This window comes from Poecilia latipinna, unplaced genomic scaffold (assembly GCF_001443285.1).
Source record: "Poecilia latipinna isolate Pla-1442-1.1 unplaced genomic scaffold, P_latipinna-1.0 Scaffold615, whole genome shotgun sequence".
NCBI classification, from domain to species: Eukaryota; Metazoa; Chordata; class Actinopteri; order Cyprinodontiformes; family Poeciliidae; genus Poecilia; species Poecilia latipinna.
This window is the reverse complement of record NW_015113231.1, coordinates 5760-24515: the sequence shown is the minus strand read 5'-3', so window position 1 is coordinate 24515 and position 18756 is coordinate 5760. Positions and strand designations below refer to the sequence as shown.

The 18756-nt window shown below is 41.8% G+C and overlaps 1 protein-coding gene across 1 annotated transcript in view; it reads left to right on the top strand.

Annotated features, from left to right (window-relative positions):
* Positions 1-18438, top strand: part of gpc3 (glypican 3) — a 119760-nt gene extending 101322 nt beyond the window's left edge. The window contains exons 5-6 of the mRNA XM_015043079.1: positions 16628-16767; positions 18085-18438. Of these exons, the coding sequence (XP_014898565.1) occupies positions 16628-16767; positions 18085-18280 (336 nt within the window). The 3' untranslated portion in view covers positions 18281-18438. The remainder of the gene's footprint in view (positions 1-16627; positions 16768-18084) is intronic.
* The last annotated feature ends 318 nt before the right edge of the window (positions 18439-18756 follow it).

Here is an 18756-nt window from a genome sequence, read left to right as displayed (position 1 = left end):
ATTCAATTATTTATGCAGAAAATCAGATCTACTGCTTCTCCAGTAGATAGATACGCTTTATTGTCTGTACCAGATGAGAAAGAAATTCTCCTTTGACACGGTTTCATTACAACATAAACATCAATAGGAATATGACTAGAAAATTAACCCACATTCGATGATAAGTAATTGAAGAACCAGATAAGGCACAGTAATCATCATAGTCATATTTGAGAACTATAATTAGCCGTTTTGAAAATCTTTTTCTCCAGTCTTCCTGATGTGCTTGATCATTATTCATTACTTGTATTGTAGTTTTAGAATGTGTAAGAGTTAACACAAACATGAAGAACAGAGTAATAGAAGTTAGCATAGTTAGCACAGCTAGCACCTAAATGAAGCACTGACAAATCTGAACATATAGAGCAAAGTTCAGTTTAAAAACGTAATTGACATTGAAATAAGTTTAAAGTGGCAGTGTCCCCTTTGAAAAGTTTCGCTGGTTTTGCAGCCTGGGAGCAGTCGGGATTATCAATCTACGCATTCATTGATCGGAAAAAGATCTGATTTTAGGTATTTCTAACCGGCTGATCGCACAACGGAGCCGATGGATGGAAAAATCGGTTGTTTCAAATCAAAACTCAATTTCTTGTCACTCATAATCAAAGATAAACAAATACAAATAGAGTGACAAAAAGAAAAAAAACTACTTATGCATGATTAGGATCCAAGTCATTTAAAGTTATGTGGTAGTAAAATACGTGGAGGAATAGAGAGAGAGTTTCGGGAATCATAATTCAGGATGGGTTGTGATCCAGGAGCATTTTGGAGAGAAGATAGTAAACATGCAACGTGCTCATTAATTGGTGTTCTGGTGAACTTGCGAGCAGTGGTAGCCTGAGCTAATAGAAGCTTATTAATAGCTTTTGTGTGGCAAACCACAGAGAAGAGAATTACAGTAATCGGAGCAGCAGTGCTGCCGGGTGTGAGCATTTCCCCAAGACAATCGATGAAAGTGGAAAGAACAGGGGGCAAATATCGGCGTCTTTTCAAAACAAGGAAATGCCGTCAGGTTTAAGGAGATATTTGGCAATCTGACTCTAAGGGTGGATTCGCACCAGCCCTGTTTGGTCTGTTTTAATCAAACTCTAGTTCACTTGCCTAGAAATAGAAAGTCTGGTTTGTTTGGGACGGTGTGAATGTGCAATCAAACTCTGATGTGAACCAAAAAGTGAACTCTGGTCCGCCTACAATGCTTGGTCTCGGTTAAATTGAAGGGAACTCTGGTCCTAAAGCGGAAACCGCTTTGGGAGCGGAAACCGCTATAACAGCTTTGTTTCAGTTGGGTTGATACAGCTAAAACAAACATTAGCTCTTTGTATCGCTAACAGGAGAAATGGCTCTTGGTCTTTCACCAAAGACATTAGAGAAATCCTACAACCACTAAAATCTGACAATACTCCACTTCTGTTTTACGTTCTGTGAAGAAGGAAGTTGCACTTCTTCTGAGGATTTCTTGTCATTTCCTTCAGTGGTTCTTGATGCAGCGCAGGCGAGGAGGGGAACAGGTTTTTAAATTAGTTTGGATTGTCTGACACAGTGCATTGTGAAAGCAAATCGCACCAACTAAAAATGTAACAAACGTTGCAATTTTGGTCCAGAATTAAACTGAGCCTACTGGACCGTAAGGAGTGAAAACACCCTAAATCTCTGCAGAAGAGAACCAGACGAAGAAATCACGTAAAACATGTTCATAACCCGACGGCTGCTCGTCCCCGCAGCATTGATCAGACGCATTTTTAGTTTATCCAACATATATGAAGTATTTGCAACGCGTTACATTACCACACCTAAGCCTTTGAGATGTAAAAACACATGAAAGAACCATAAAAAACAGGTAAAAGATAAAAAAAAAGAATCCCTCTAGTTGTTTCTACAGACAAGTTCTCCCAGCATGTCTTGTTCAAATCTGTCTGTTACTCATAAGCGGCAGTGACCCGTAATGTGCAGTGTGATAAAACTCTCAGCGTAGTTCGCAGCCCTCATGCGAAGGCGGAGAGGCGAGCTCATAAAATATGAAGGGCCTTGTTTCCTTCTGGAGCCGCAGAGCTTGGATGTGCTCCTCGCTCCTGTATATTTGCTGAACTTTTCACTCTCGCGCCCCGAATCCCCGCGGTGGCCAGGTTTCCACTCAGAAGCCATCATTTATTAACACACAGGTTGACCTCACTTACTCTGCAGCAGGAGGGAGCGCTTGTATCTGTGAGTAGCAGACCATGGCGGGGCTGTTTAGCCTGCTGTTTGGGACTCTCATTTAAATTTAAACCAGTTTGACGTGCGCGTCTGTTCGACTGCGCGGCGGACTTCACGTTTCGTTTGTGGAGTCTGTCTGCTTCCTGTTTGAGGTTTGAATGTAACCACTTGGTGTCATTCGAGGGGACAGAGGCGTTGTTTTCCTGCTGGCTAATTTTGCCTCACCGAGCCGCAGGAGATGAGCCAAAATTCGACCACACCTGGATGTTTCTCCGCAGTCGACCTGTTCATCGAGACGGTCTGAGCAAACCTGAAGCTGACGAGGACCTGCGGATATGTAAACAAGCTCTTACAGAAACGTCACTCTTTGTTTTTTTGTTTTATTAGCGGTTTGTAGCAGTGGAGGAATGTAGTTTTGTTAAAAAGAAAGAAAAGGTAGAGGAACTACAGCTCACCCTCTTGTGGTGGCTGAGGGAAATCACAACTTTACATTAGCAGCAGCTTTATTTTAAAAATGAGATTTTCATTAAGCAAAGGTGCTAGCAAAACATGCTATCGGCAGCTCTGTTCAGTTCAAGGACAGAAATGACAACAAAACAGATGAAAATGAATCTCCACTTTTTTATTTTGCTTGTTATGTAGAAGCTAATGTTGGTACTGCAGCCAGAGATGGCTTGAGGTTTACCGAAGCGACTTAACAAACCAGCAGGGGGCGCCACTCCCCCGAATGAATAATTTTAAATTTTCCGAGTTTTCGGTGAGAAAAACTCAAACCCTGAAGTCAGAATTCAGTTGGAGAGAAACCCCTGTTTGATTATCCAATATGGCTGCCACACATATTAAACATGTCAAAAGCTACATTTATGAACTATTTATTTGCACCTTTGCATGTAGTTTTGTATTTTATTTAACCAAAGATAAAATTAGAGCTAGTATTATATTAATATAACATAATAATATTGCTAAAGTGCCGTGGGTTGGATGAGGCCAGGCCTAATTGGAAAGAAAATGAGCCAACATAATGAAAACTATATTAAAAATATTAAAACATTGATCATGTGACCCAATAGTTAAGAGGAAGGCATTTAATAAAGTTTTGTAAATGTAAGAACCTCAGAGGTAAAGTGTTTTAGATGTTTATTTTAAAAAAAAATGTTTCACTCTTGAAAATGAACCATAACTTTTATAAGAATCGTGTTTAGACCAGATATTTTTAATTTGTTTAATATATTGTCATGTTGGGTTTTAATCGTCTGACCCACATGCAAGAACACCCACAGAACAACGGAAATCAGTAAAATTATATTTATTGCAGAGAATGACAGTCAGAGAAAAAGGGGAAAAAAACTGGTCCGGAGAGGGTTCGATGCTTCTGGTTGGAGCTAAGGGTGAGAGAGTATGGTGAGTTCGATGACTGGAGGAAATGGTAAACTGCTGGAAGAAAACTTAACGTTCTTACTTTAGCTGAGATGATACGGACCGGGGGGGGGGGAAGTCTGAAGGATCCTGGCCGGATTACTTGAGGTCGAGTGTTGCTGCTTCGCTTATGGTGGTGGGGCAGCTCTGGAGGGCGGACGAGGTCTGGGCGGGTTTCGTTATGGCCGGAGAGAGGAGGGCAGCGAGCGTGGAGATCCGATCACCAAGGTGGGATTCAGGGGCTTGGGCATCCGGTGGGCAATAATCCACCGGCGTCACAAGGAGAGGTTCTGCGCTGGATTTTCACTAAGGGGTTCTCAGCTTCTGTAGTGAGAGTTCCTATGGAGGCACAAAAAACAAAGAATCACTAGAAATTCACAAAGTTCGATCACTGGAGAACTTCAGGTGGCCTGTAATACCGAAACTGGCAAAACACTCTGGCACTGGTGTGTAGGCTGCCTCCTCCTCTTATGCTCCTCCAAATGAGATCATGCAGTGCAGGTGATGAATATCAGCTGGTCCACACCCTCCAGGAATGACTGCCAGGCGCCCCCTGAAGGATGGACAGGAAACAGCAACCCCAACCACAGACAGGAAACACCCAGGAACCCAACATATATCAGTTGTGCTCGGAAAGATTTTATGATTCTGGAGGAAGGTTTCAGGTTTTTCTTCCAGGTTCTTTCCAGGTCCACTAAAAACATGCTGGTGGTGTCGTCATTTACTAAAAGGTACAGTTTAGCAGTAATTTCTAACAAATTTTTTAAAAGTAATTGTACTGATAAACTGTGTTACAACAAATAAAATACATTTACCCCGCAACTTACCCCACACACGGGTTACGTTGAGCCACGTGACAAACTTTATTATATTACATGTTTACACTTGTTGTGATTGTATGAAGGAATACACAATATCTTGAGATACAGGTAGAGGCATAAATTAGCGACCAAACTCAGGTTTCCATGATGTAGGGATCCTATTAAATGGCTCATCTTTCCCCAGGATCCTCTCTTGTTTTACAGCCATAAGCTTCTCTACATGTTTCTCTACGTTTTTAAGGAAACCTTTTGTTTTGTATCTTTATTTTTTCTGTGTTGGTTTTCATGTCCACGTTAACGCCAAGAGGCTTAAAGTGACACTTTGAACTCGGTTCATGTGGATATGATTAAGAACCGGCTTTGTTCTCTTTATTCTTTGTCATTTCCGTACAAAGCAACTATTGATCTCCAGATCAATAGACAGATCTATATAAATATATCATTCATGTTTCTGTCCCATGTTTGCTCGACGCTAAGTACCGGCACTTATTTATTCTTTTTATTCCTTTTAAATCACTGCTAGCACGTGCGACAGCCTTCCTTCTTAAAGAAGTACGACTTTATTGAATGACAGATTTGTCAGCGTGTTGTCATGGCTATTGTGTTTGTTGCTTTTCTATTTCAGTGCTACATCTACAAGTATATTGCTTCTTAGGTGAAAAAAAAACAACTTCCCTGAAAAACCGTGGACAAACTCCGGTGTGCTTCAATAAAAAATAATAAAACCTTACGAAAAATGAGAGAAATGAGGAGATGAGGAATGCAGGTAGCGAATGGAGAACGGAAGAATCCAGCCATGAACGATAAAAAACCCCCCAAAAAAACCGGGGGGTTTATGAGCTGAGGCATGGGTGGAAATGACAAAGGAACCAGAGGAACTAATCAGATGGAAAGTGGTACAACTGTGGCTGGGGGAACCTGAGGGAGGGCGGCTGATTAAAACGGAGCGAGCTGAACTGAAACTACGAACCGAGGGGAAAACGCCTGACCATAATCTAAGAGAAATAAACACGGACGTCCAAGGAACAAAACACAAGAATTAATTAAGAGGCTAAGTGTGCAGCAGTGAACTTATTCGGCAACAGATTTGAGCAATACTGAACACAGAGAATGGAGTACGGCAATACAGCATGAACGTAAATAAGCCACAAGGAAATGATCGACACACACCCAAACGTCGTGGCACTTCTTCTACCTACAAATATGATTGATCCAATTATATGTTTCGTATTATTTTGAAGAGGTGGTGTTGTTATAATGTTATTCCCTCATCAAAAACAAACCTGGAGTGTTGACTTGATTCTTTAATGCATGCTTGAGAGATTCTTTAATCGCCATGGCAGCCAGTCGGGTTTGAAAGAGGTGCCGCTTTCCACAAAGCTCCTCCTCGGAGCTGCAGACCTCCAGTGAGGCGGGAGGTCTACAAACTGCTTTTCAGTGAAACGCTGGTAAAAAAAAACAAACAACATTAAACGCTTGATGGAGGAATGTTGTGATGACTTCCAGAAGGCGGGGTTTCAGAATGAGGAGGAGCTTCTTAAAGAGACAGGGACTCAATTTCAAAGCGTCAAACTGCAAAGTCAAAGTTATTTTAAGTTATATTTGATATATAGAATATTTTATAACAACTGAAGGTAACTTGGTTGTAAAATGGCACTATGTGCCTTAGTAACACATTATATGGCCCTTTAATCAAATCTGCTTTTGGTTGTTTGTCTTATTTTTCTACAGTTTAAGACAAATCCTATAGCATCAGTGATTCCGCATTTTGGACTGACGTGACATGGGAACCTTGTGTGTTACAGCACACAACCGCAGTGTGAATAACAGCAATTTAAGCAGCATATAATCCATTTTCCACACTCTTCTAAAATGCCTGTGGGAGGGGATGAAATGAATCAGCGGAGCGTCTGAAGAGACCAGGAGAGACCCGCATCGTTTTCAGAGCAACTCGGTCGCACGCCGCCAACATCTTGAACGCATCGCGGCCTCGTTTTGCGGTGCTCTGCGATTCCAAGTCTCATGTGGTTGTCGTTTCCGTCTCCCACTTAACACACCCTGAAGTGGGACCGAGGCCCCCGCCGCTTCAGGAGGCGGACAGGTTGAGTTTCTGAATAAGAGAGTCCTTGAGATGCAGAGGAAGACATCTCCTCTGCGGGTTTGGAACAAGCAGCTCCGCAGGCGAGACGACCACTCACGGTTGGCCCTGCCCTGCTCTTTGGTTTGTTAACATTGAGTCCCTCCATCCAGTGCAACTCCCGGGTAAATCAGCCGACATTAAGAGGCTCGGCGAGGGCAGCCGAGAGGCCGACCGCTCCAATCTATTCCCCTGTCAGCTTCCCTCCTCTCCCCTGGAGTTTTTCTTATTCCGTCCACTACCCGTCTCTCTCTCTCTCCCCTCCTCAACATCTTTTTCTCCCACTCCTTCATCCCCTCATTTATTTCTTTTCCTTCCCATTTTTTTTCTCTCTCTCTCTCTCTCACTGCTGTGAGAAAAAAATGCATGATTTATGAAGCTCTATTTTTACCAGTTACTGAGGAAAAGGACAGGAGAAAAAGAGTGACAAAGAACCGGGGAGGAAAAAGATTGGTGTGGGAGTGGAGGAGGTGATGGGGATGGTAGTGGGGTGTCAAAGTGAGCCCAAGGGGGGGAGGAGGACAGGAGATTGTGGAAGAGCCATCCATCACCTGGTGACCCGCTCGGCTGAAAGTGAAGAAGGGGAAGTAGGTTGAGGCCGGAAATGTGACAGATCTGAGCAGGATCAGAGATTTTCTGCATGTCGAAGCGTTGCTATAAAATCATTCATGTCTGTGTAAGTCTCACTGTTTTTTTTGTTGTTTTTCTTTTTTTAAGGGTGACATCACCATTTTTTAAGTGGTAGACCAACACAAGGTAGTGCATGATTGTATGTGGGAAGGGAAAGGGAAAGGACTCGTGGTGGTTAAAGTATTTTCCATGTAGTACAATCAACATTCACTTGTTGAAATGTCTGCATGTCAAACTGAATTCAAAATAAATTTTGACATTACGATTTGATGCCTTGAAATTAGGCCTCTGTCTCTTTAAGAAGCCCCAGCTCTCACCGATGCTCCACCTTCAGGAAGTCATCATTACACCGTTTGGTATGGAAATCCTCCCGGATAGAAGTAGATCCTATAATGAGTGTTTGCTAGTTGCTGCTGCCGCTAGTCTGTAGGAACTGAGCTGGAGACGTCGGCTCCAAAAAGCAGTTTTATGGAAATAGGAGGCACTTTATGAAAATGAGCATTTAGGATCCTCTGAATGTGGTTGTCATGGATATTAAGGGATTTCTCAAACATGCATGTAAGAATCAAAGCGACACTCCATGTATGTTTATGATGAGGAATAACATTATAATTTGATTTTACATAATACTTCTGTCTGCACCAGCTTGGGACGCCTATAAACAGATATTCGGTGGGGTGTGCTGTCATTAACGTAACACCTGTTATGACCATAAAGGAGTCTTTATGAACGTTTACAACTGTTATCAAGAAGCGTCATTCAGTAAGTAGTGACACCTTAATGTAAAGTTGCATTAAAAATCCATTGAAAGTGTCAATTTTGCATTATTTGGCAAATAATGACACTTTTAATACAAAATTGTATTAAAATTTGTATTAAATGTCCCTTCAAATTGTAAATTTTGCATCGTGTCATTATTTACCAAATGACACTTCATGACAGCAGTTGTAAACATTAAAAACTCCTTCATGTTTATGAAAGGTGTTATTTCACGTTCATGACAGTGTCATGTCAGTCTTATGCACACCCTGTCAAATAAAGCGCTGCCAGATATTTTAGCTAATCTATAAAGATCAATGTTCCGGATTCTTAATTGGATTTAGGTCTGGACTTTGACTGGGCCTTTTGAGCTCTGACCTGAATTGTCAACCATTTTAATGTGGCTCTGGCCGAGTGACTTACACTCTTAGGCCAATGGCTGACCTTTAGTCTGCTTCTCTGATTTATCGTCTCCCTTCACATCTCGATAGATTGATGTGTTTGCCGCACTTTTCAGTTGATAGAACTGAATAATGGTCATTAAGATTCTCAGAGGTTGGACTGCTGTTTCATAATCCTGCTTTAAGCTTCTCGACTCGTGTGCTGTGTGAACTTTGTGGTTGCAAAATACAAAAAAAACATTCAAAGGCGTAAGAATACTCGTACATTTGTTTTTCAAGTTAATATCAAATACCTTTTTGAGTTTCTCTCTCAATAATACACTTTCAATCAGCAATATACATATATATATAACATATAAATATATAACATATATATATAAAACATATATATATATATATATATATAATATAAAACATATATATATATATATATATATATATATATATATATATATATATATATATATATATATATATATATATGTTTTTTTCCTTTTACCTCTGATCTCAGGGGGCTAAAATTACATCCAACTTGTTGCTTCAAAGACGGAGCAAGAGCACCAATTAATCATGTGTTGCATTTTTATTACCTGATTACTCAGCTTTAACGTGGCAGCAGCCACACTCAGCCCTGAAATGTAAACACCGCTGGAGCTGCACAATATCATCAAAGTTAGTATTCGTCAAGTCAAGTGTGTTTTCATTGTTCAGACACAATGAAGTCATGTTTAACCCAGTTTTTTAGAAGGCGGGCCGTGCTGTTTGAAAGTCCCTCAAGGAACTGTTTGCTGCTTTGTTGACAATAATTGAAAACTAAGTGGTTTGCTTGATGTTGACAAACAAGCAGTCTGATAATAGATGAATAATCAGCCTTCCAGCTGCTAAAGCACAAACAGGAAGAAAAAAAAAAAGGACTCGTCAAAAACCAATTAGTTTTATAGATGTTGCTTTAGAAACGATGGCAAAATGCTTAAGAGTTAATGAACATCAATTCAGCCATTAAGCTTATTAAGCTTCTGTTCGCCAGTTTGAATGCTGGAAACATGATTAAGCTCGAAACTTTGAGAGATTGAAGCCATTTTTAACAGATTTTTACAGAGTCTGAGCTCAGAATTTCACTCATTATTCACTGTGATATTGTTCAAAACCAGATATTTACATACAAGCTGTAAAAAGGCACAGGCATTTTTCCTCACTTTCTGACGTGAAATCCGACCAACAAAAAACGATTTTTATTTGCCCAATTTCCAGAATAACAAGACTTTTATTACTTTCTCCAAATGATACATTTGAGTTTTATTAGTATTTAGTTGGATTTCCTTTGAAGGTGTGTGTTTTGGGTCAGGTTTTGGGTCAGGTTTGGGCCATCTTGCTACATATTTTCAATAGGACTAAGACCAGAACACACAGATGTTACCTTCCTGGTAACGTGCTCTGACCTGAATTGTAGTTGCTTAAATACCTCCATAGCGCAGCGCAACACTCTTTGCACGTCCAGCCAGCATTTTCACATTGTTTCTACAACACAGAGCCCGTCTCTTATTGTAACTTCTCAGCTCTCAACAGCATTCAGCTGCTCATTGTTCTAAATTTGCTTGAAAATATTGATGCTTGTGTAAATCAATGCTGTGCTCCACATACCTTCGATGGGTCCTTTCATGGAGTTTGTGTGCAGTATGCACAACACAAGCGCTTACATCCCTGCACTGTTTAATTCTCCTTCAGAAAGACTTTAGCTTGAGGGACTTTGTACCCGGGGGGTTCCTCCAGAGTTACCACGGGCTTCCTGTGTGTAGCTCAGCTATTTTCAAAAAGAATATCTTAAAATAGAGTATTGTGTGTGTGTTCACCTTTTGCTAATCATGGGGTGGAAATCTCTTAAATGTTACAACTTTTGACAAACATGATGAGACACAGTAGTTAGCTAACATGACACACGGCTATGGAAACCGGCTATTAGTAGCTGTATTGTTTTCTTTCAGTTTCCTGAAGTGAAACTCCGTCGTGCAGCCTGCCGATGTCCTGATTTCATTTGTGCTTAGACTTTATCCAAAAATAACTAGAACAACCCAGACAAAGAATGATCTCAGGAACAGTCATGAAGTGGAAAACTCTCCTTGGCTTCTTTCAGAAGGAAGTGGAGAGAAATGTGCTCCGCTCTGAGGTGGTACTGCGTTTGCCCTTTTTTCGAGTGCGAGTCTGACGATTGCTCCTCCTGGAAGTCGCTCTGGTTATACAACTCCTCTCTCTCCTCGGTTCTCGCACCTTCAATGTAGGCCACTGCCTCGGCGCCGAGGATGGCAGCGTTTTATAACGCCTCACAGCCAGTAGCAGCCGCTGGCCAGCCTGGACTTTTTGCTCTCACCATAAACTCCTTCCTCGGGAAGTGTGGGTGACTCTTCAGAGGCCGATCCTCAGAGAGTTCAGATTTATGGCCCGAGCCAAACCTGACCTGAAATTCCTGAAAAATGACGTGCTTGATGGTCGGGTCGGTGTCGGGCTTCGGTGCCGAGTTTAATACGTTTTCAGTCCATCCAACAGAGAGAAAACCAAACAAGAATGCATGACATAAAGTTGTGCTTGTTGTAATCTAAGTAGAGGAGTAGATAGTTTACCCTGTTGAGGACATGAAGACATTAAGGTCCAGAAGTTAACTGGACTGTAAAACTGCAGCGCACAGCACAATGCGCATACAGCTCTGCTCCTATCAGTCACACATCCCAGATGTTTTGCACCTGACTTACCCTGCAGTTACAAGAACCAACTCAATGGAGCAGGAAGACGTTAAATAGACGCTAAAAACGGCAGAAGTTACCCTGCTGACTCAAATTGTGGTCTAGAAACAAAAGCAGTAAAATCTTATTAAATATAATACATCAGGCTTACTTTGGGCTTGGATTTGGACATGATACCTGCAGGTTTGTTCCGGGTCAGACTGGATTTCTTTAGGTGGAGGTGTAGAACCGTGTTACTCTATGCTTCAAAACTCTAGTGTGACTAGATTTTCTTTTCCCAGAATGTAAAACTATAATAATTCGAGACCTCGGTGTACCTTGATACCAACCAGTCTTTGTGAAAGCTAATGCTAGGTAGCATCTGACTCTTATATCTGTACAGTTCGAGTCTCATTGAGAGGAAATAGTTAATAGTAATTGCATAACAGAGACCCACTTTTAAATGAAACTTTTTCTTTACAGTGCAACTTCTTTTTTTCTTTCTTTTTTTTATCAGTATGAAACAGTGGAAGACAATATTTCATTTTCAACACAGCCAGAGCTCTTTTCCTCTGGAGATAACTGTGACAGCTGGATATTGTTTGACTTTTCAGTCACATTAAGACTATTTTTTCCTCCCCATCCTTTTCTCTTCATTTGAGACTTTGAAAGGTTTTCAGCGGAAATAATACATGGATTTCACCAGTTGTCAGTTTTACCACTGGTGACGAGAGTCCATTTTGAAGCAGAAGGAGAAGAAGAGGGAGGAGGTGGAGGAGGACTGACTGGGTCCTTATCGGATGTTCTCCAGCTTCACCAATGGACGGAGTCTTTTCTCTTTTCTCTTTTCTCTTTTCTCTTTTCTCTTTTCGTAGTTGGTGTAAATCCTCATGATCAACAACAATGTAAAAACCTCATCATACATTTGTTCCTGGCCCACGGGCATTCCCATCGATTTGTTTAGAGATTATCTTTACGGCGTGTTTGCACAAGCAAAGTGCCACACAGACACTGAGAAGCAGACGCTCAGCAGAACATGTATGTGTCTGTGTTTGTTGGCGAGGTGGACTGCTCGGGACAGATAGAGGCACACAAACATTTTCCACTTCTCCCCGCTGAGCCGGGCTTTATCGGCGGACTCTCCTGTTGGTTGTGTCGGTCCAGCCCTGGGTGATGCTCCTGCTCGGCTAGTGAGTTCCCCCCTTCCTGGAGGAATCCGGAAACAATCGGGCTGGGCAGAGTGTGTGTGCTGAATCAGTCCCCGCTTCCCTCTGGGCCCTCCCCTGCTTGTGCCACAAGTCCCCCACGGCTTCCCGGGAATGCGTAAACAAAAAGGCGAGCGCAGCTCCGATCGCATTAATCATGGCCTGCGGGAGCGGCGGCGCTCGCTGCGGGCCCCACAAGGATGAAAGAGTTACATGAGAGGAAGATGTGAGAGGAGGAAATGAGCTGGCAGAGAAACGGACAGAGAGGCACCTTACAGTGGTGTTGGGATTTTCTCCATGGATGCTCTTCTTCTTCTTCTTCTTCTTCTTCTTCTTCTTCTTAACACCGTTTAGATTGTTGGTGATCAGAGATGTCAATTTTATTTTAACCATTGGACAACAGAGGTTGGCAGTATACCTAGGGGTCAGAGTTCAAGTGGCAGTATTATGTAACATTGACTATTTTGAGCTTTGCATCATGTCTTAATGTTATTCCCTCCTCTCCTTCAGACTAGCCAGCAGAAATTAGCAAACACATGGTGGTTCTCCGCATCTGCCCAGCTTATTATATGAGCTACTTCTCAGTCCAGTGCTTCGATGAACATCTGTAAACACTAATAGAAGAATGTTGCTGTGCTGAAGGCGGAGTCTCAGAAAGAGTAGGAACTTCTTAAAGAGACAGGCCCAATTTCAAGGTGTTAAATTGCAAAGTGAAATTTCTTTTATGTCACGTTTTATATGTGGCATTTTTATAACATAAGGTAACATAATTACTTCATTGTGCTACATAATGATAAGATGTGGCTGGAAAACACATAGTAAAACTTTAAACATGCGCTGATGTTGATATTCGATATTAATACTGCTGTCATGGCGGAAAACTGATATTTACCAATATATTGCTTTTACCCTTTTGACGTCTTGAAAAAAACAACCACACCACTGACTTCACCACTACTTCTCTTCTTCAGTTAAACTACCCACAATCCTTTGCTACATAAGTATCAGTGTCACATGACCAACCTCCTCCACTTCAGAAACAAACGGCAACAAGATGGAAATAAATATTCGTTTTAATATTGACTTTGTCGGACTGATACCAATATGTTTAAAAAAAAAGACTGATATCGATACCGATAATATTGATAAATTGTGGCTCTGTAGTTAAATTAGGATTTGTTATTTAGATAAATCTGACATATAAGAATAGTTTGGTTTGCTCTAAAGGAATGATTATTTAGCTTAAAACAGAGACATGATGTAATTATTTCTGATGTTGTCCTTCATGCTTTACAGGTAAGTGAATAAAGTTTCTTTGCTTTTCGGTAGCAGGATCATTTTGTATATTGTTACTGCATTGTTTGATGAGCATAAATGTGTAATTAGCATTTTTCTGACACTCTTTGTCCTTCATCAATCTTGTCTGATTTTCTCTCATCTCAGACTGAATGACAAGTGATTGAGCTGTCTGAGCTGCACAGTAAAGCAATCACTGTTATTTCTGGTTTAATTATTGACATATCTTTTTATCTAGACGGAACAGCGGGGCAGATGTATTTTAGCATAGGACATCAATGCTGTGAATCAGTAAGAAAATAAGTTGCTATGGTTTATTTTATGACCCCCATGCACTCTGAACACCAAGATTGAAAAAGGGCAGGTCATTCAGATGGTTCAGAAAACATATTATATATATAAACATTTTTATGACAACTGAAGGTAACATAGCTACTTGATTGTGCTATAAAATGAAACAATCAGTGCACCTTTTAATGCACAAGGCTTCAACATGGAGTTTGTCCAATATCCTTTGCAGCTACAACAGTTCTGCTGTCCTGGGAAGGCTGTCCGTGAGGTCTGAAGCCGTGTTTATGACAATATTTGACTGATTTTCCAGGAGAGCGTTGGGAAAGAAGCCCTAGCTCACTGTGCCTGCTCTAATTCATCCCAGAGGTGCTCTGTCAGGTTGAGGACAGCAGGCCAGTCAAGTTCTCTCACATCAAAATTGCTCATCCGTGTCCTCATGGACTTTGCTATGTGCTCTGGTGTACAGTCATGTAGCAACTGCAGAGAGCCGCTCCCAAAGTTGGGAGCATGAAATGGACCAAAATATATGAGCGCATTTGCTGCTGCGTCAAGACATCCTGTCACCAGGACTAAGGGGGCAGCAACACCACATCTGAATATCCCTCCACCAAACTTTACTCTTGCAGTCAGGAAGGTAGCTTTTTGTTAGCCAAACCCAGACTTGTTTATTGGAGACGTGATGTGTCACTCTAGATAAGACTCTTTACAATCCATAGAGACATTTTTACCTTCCATTCTACTAATATGATTAGCTTAGAGCTGTATGACCCTTTGGATAAAGAAGATCAAATAAAAAAAACTTACATAATGAGAAAAAAAAACAATTTTAATACTTATTTTATATTGTAGGAAGAAAAGGAGAAACTCTGCGTTGCGCCTGGGGACATTATATTAACTTTTTACCAGAAGGTAAAAAGTTCATGTGGAAAGCACTTTGGTTGCCTCGAAATTTTACATTAATTGTATTAAAATGTATAAAAAAAAGTTAGAATTTTTTTAATCTGCTCAACATTAAACTAAACATGCAAGATTTTATTGAATTTCGCCCAGTCCTATTCTGTCACTCTAAGCTTTGCAGATGGTCACCGATGTCTGCAGAAGCAGTTTGAATGTGTAGCTGCTCGATTTTCAAGCATCCAAGTAATTGTAACACACAGATTCTGAGTGATATTGTAATACTCCTGGCAATATACCGCATGTATCGCTGCACAATGCGCTCGTTTGTGTCATTTCTCTCTCGGCGTAAACCCGGATGTTGTCAGAACAAGTCGGCCTCACAGGCACTGCGGATCCATCCTAACGGGGCAGAATCTGGTTTCAGGGTTCCTCGTTATGGTTAAATATCAGCTCTGAGGTGAAGGGAAGTCGCCATGGTGACGACCTGGTGTTTGTTAGGGCGGAGTGTGTGTGCGTGTGTGTGTGCTGTGGCAGCTCTGAATAGATTAACCCTGATAAATCTGTGTTCTTGACAATAAGCGCTTTAGCGTGTCAGCATTTGTTGAATGAAAATGCTTAAGTAACGTGCGTGTTTATGTGTGTGTGTGTGTGTGTGTGTGTGTGTGTGTGTGTGTGTGTGTGTGTGTGTGTGATGTAGCACTGTGTCATGTTAATGGGTTCAGGTGCATTACTCAAGTGAATAATAGATGAAAGGACTTTTGTTTAAGCTGTAAAACATGTATGTCTTTGCGCACGACCATGTCCATACATTTGTGCATGCGTGTGTGTGTGTGTGTGTGCCTTGTTTTTATATCCTCGTGGGGACCTATCTCTGTCTACAATGTGGGTTGTGGGGACCATTGCTCTTTGTGGGGACATTTTCTTGGTCCCCATGAGGGGAAATGCTGTTTTTGGGTTAGGGAGTTTGGTATGTGATGGTTAGTATCAGGGTAAGGGTTGGGCTATTGAAAATTAATGGAAATCAATGTAAAGTCCCCACAAGTCATTAAAACACGATTTCGTGTGTGTGAGAGAGCTTGTGGCCCTTTGCTACAACCAAATGAAGACATACGGTGCTACTCCGTCCGGACCGATTGGTATTCAGCTGCAGTCTCTCCAGGCAGCTCGCTTTAAGGGAAGCCGGGCACAATTAGCTGTTAGCATTACATGGCAGAATTAAGCCTCGGCCGGCATCCCCGGGGGAAATTAAGGATCCGCCAAATCATTAAATCACAAGCTAAACATTAGCAGCCATTTGCATTTTTATTGCACCTGAAAAGAATGTGCCAGCTCCATTATCTCCGGGAGACGGAGAGGGACTCCTTATTTGTTATTGTAATGTCATCCCACGTGGACGACACAATGGCAGCCGCGGCGCGCGGACAGACAGGACAAACCGGAGGCCTCAGCTTCCTGCTCATTTTGTGTTTTTTTTTTTTTTTGGAGAGTTATGATTACAAATTTGAACAAGGCGGCTGGCAGAGGATCCAGTGAATTGTTTGTTACGCAAATCCAATGCCCCCTCAACCCCCCTCAACTTCACTCCCACTGCTTTCATCCTTACCAAAAATAAACACACAGAAAACAGATGACAATTTGCAGAGGGGCTCAGTGGGGGAAAAAAAAAAAGAAAAAGAAGAAGCGCCGCCGGTTTGGCTGCTGACAGGTTCTTGTTTTCTAAAGCATCCCTTCTTATAGGAGATGAAATAAACAGGTTGAAGCTGGAGGGGGGGGGAGGGGAGTTAATTCGCTCACTCAGTGTCGGTTTCTCCTCCTCTCTGCTCTGCAGGTGAGCGGCATGTGTGGACACGCTACGAAGCGAGCCTCCCGCTCCGTGGAGGCCCCGCCTCTCCATCAGCCTCCCGCTGCGGCTGCGACCCGGGACACTCAGCCCTCAGACTCCGATGAGACGCTGGCTGGACTCCGCAGGTGAGGAAATCACTGGAAACAGTGACGGGTTTTTATACAGGCAGTTGCCCAGAGTGGTGTTAGAAGAAAGGGGCGGGTCACCAAAGAACTGGAAGATGAATTTTCTGGTTGTGCTCTGAACAAATTTGCTAAAAATCTAATAATTTCATATACTTTAACTGGTTGGAAGAATTTGTCTGTTTTGTAGTGTTTTATATTTTGTCAGAATTAATGAGAGTTTATGAGACAAACCAACACAAAGTAGCTCTTTAATGTGAAGTAAGGATTTATCTCCCTTCTCATTAACTCTGATCAGCTGTCTTTCATCGATTAAACAGTCCCTCCAGGAAGTTGTGATCTTGCGATCGCAAGTATTAATGCAAATTCACTGATCATTCAAATATTTTGCGCAAACTTGCAATTTTCACCATTCATCGCAACTTTTCCACAAATCTGACCGATCGTTGTAATATTTTCTAGGTTTGCTTCTTTTCTGACCAACCACAGCAACCCTGCTGAATTGTGACCAATCCTCTGAGCTCCCTTCTACTTTAACTTCCTGTTTCACAACGTCTCTAGAAAGCTCAACCTGCAAAGGAAAATTGTAACGTTTTCCAGTTTGTTTTTTTGGCAAAAAACATTTTAAAATGTTACGAATTTATATGAATTATATCAATATAGAATTCCTTTTTTAGAACTTTGACCTCTAAGGATGCCATTTTACGAAGGTACTTAACATTTTTGTTTGCACTTTAAATATTATGTATGTCACGATCCTGTCTTTTTTGGGAATGTTGCTTTCTTTCAACAAGAAAATAATTTACACAGATGGATTTGCTGATGTTGGGGGATCAGAGTAATGGCTGAAAATACAAAGCATGCCACACTCTTAAGATTTTTTTTTTTTTTTCAGGATAACAGATTTTTAAATAGAAATCTTGAAAACCATGTATCGTTTTGGTTTAAATTCTCAGTGATCCCCTGCTGGTTTTTGATCTCTAATGTAAAATGCACAGAGCTTCCATAGTGAGGAGACTTAAAGGCTCCTCACAGTCTCACCAGGTTCCTTGTAACACTCTTTCTCTCTCCACTCGAGACCCCAGCTGAGCGCCGTAATTGCCCAGCAGGACTGCAGGCTTCAGTCTCCAAATGGTCAGATTAATGTCAATTAAGGAGCAGAGACAACCGCCTATTCTGGCCCCTTTTAATCTCTGTGTCTCATGGGGGCGTCGGGGTGGATCTAATCAACTTGCTCTCAGTCTTATTAAGCTGAATTCTCTCTCTTTATCTCTTCCTCTGTGACAGTTTTATTCTTTGTCTCTCTCCGTTTCACCTCAGGGAGTTCATCACCAACCTGAAAAGCTTCAGCTCCTTCTACAGCGGCCTCGGGGAGGCGCTGTGCAGTCGGGAGCCTACCGCAGCAAACAACTCCCTCTGCTGGAATGGGCAGGAGATGACAGACAGGTATGGATTAATAATGGCATTTATTTCCGAGCGCATCTGCTGGAAAATCCACGGCGCCCGGTGCTTTTAAAGCGTATCGGCTCACGAGCAGATCCTCGATCTGGCGGGTTGATTTCACGTCTCGGAGCGCGTAGGTGACTTGAAGGGTAAGTTTTCCCCAAGCTGAAGGGCTTCCTCCTCCCCTCTCCTTCTCCTCCCACTGAGTGTGAGTGTAAATCTTGACTTTGGCTCTATGGGATGTTATAAATGTCAGGCGTGCTGTCCCCTTCTCCTCGCGCCGTTAACTGCTGTTTCCGTTGTTCTACCTCGCGCCTCCAGCACATCTCCTGCACCCTGCAGAACCGTGATTGCTTTGAGCGCTTTTTCACTCGCTCCCTGTTGTGTGGCTCCAGTTGCACACTTTTCCCCATTAAATCTGCAGAATGTTACTTTTATGTATTCTTTTTTTTTTTTAAATCAGTTTTTTACATATTAAAACTGTCACCATGTTGTGACGGTATGGTACGAGACAGATAATCTGTGACAGAAAAAATCTAGACCTCCACA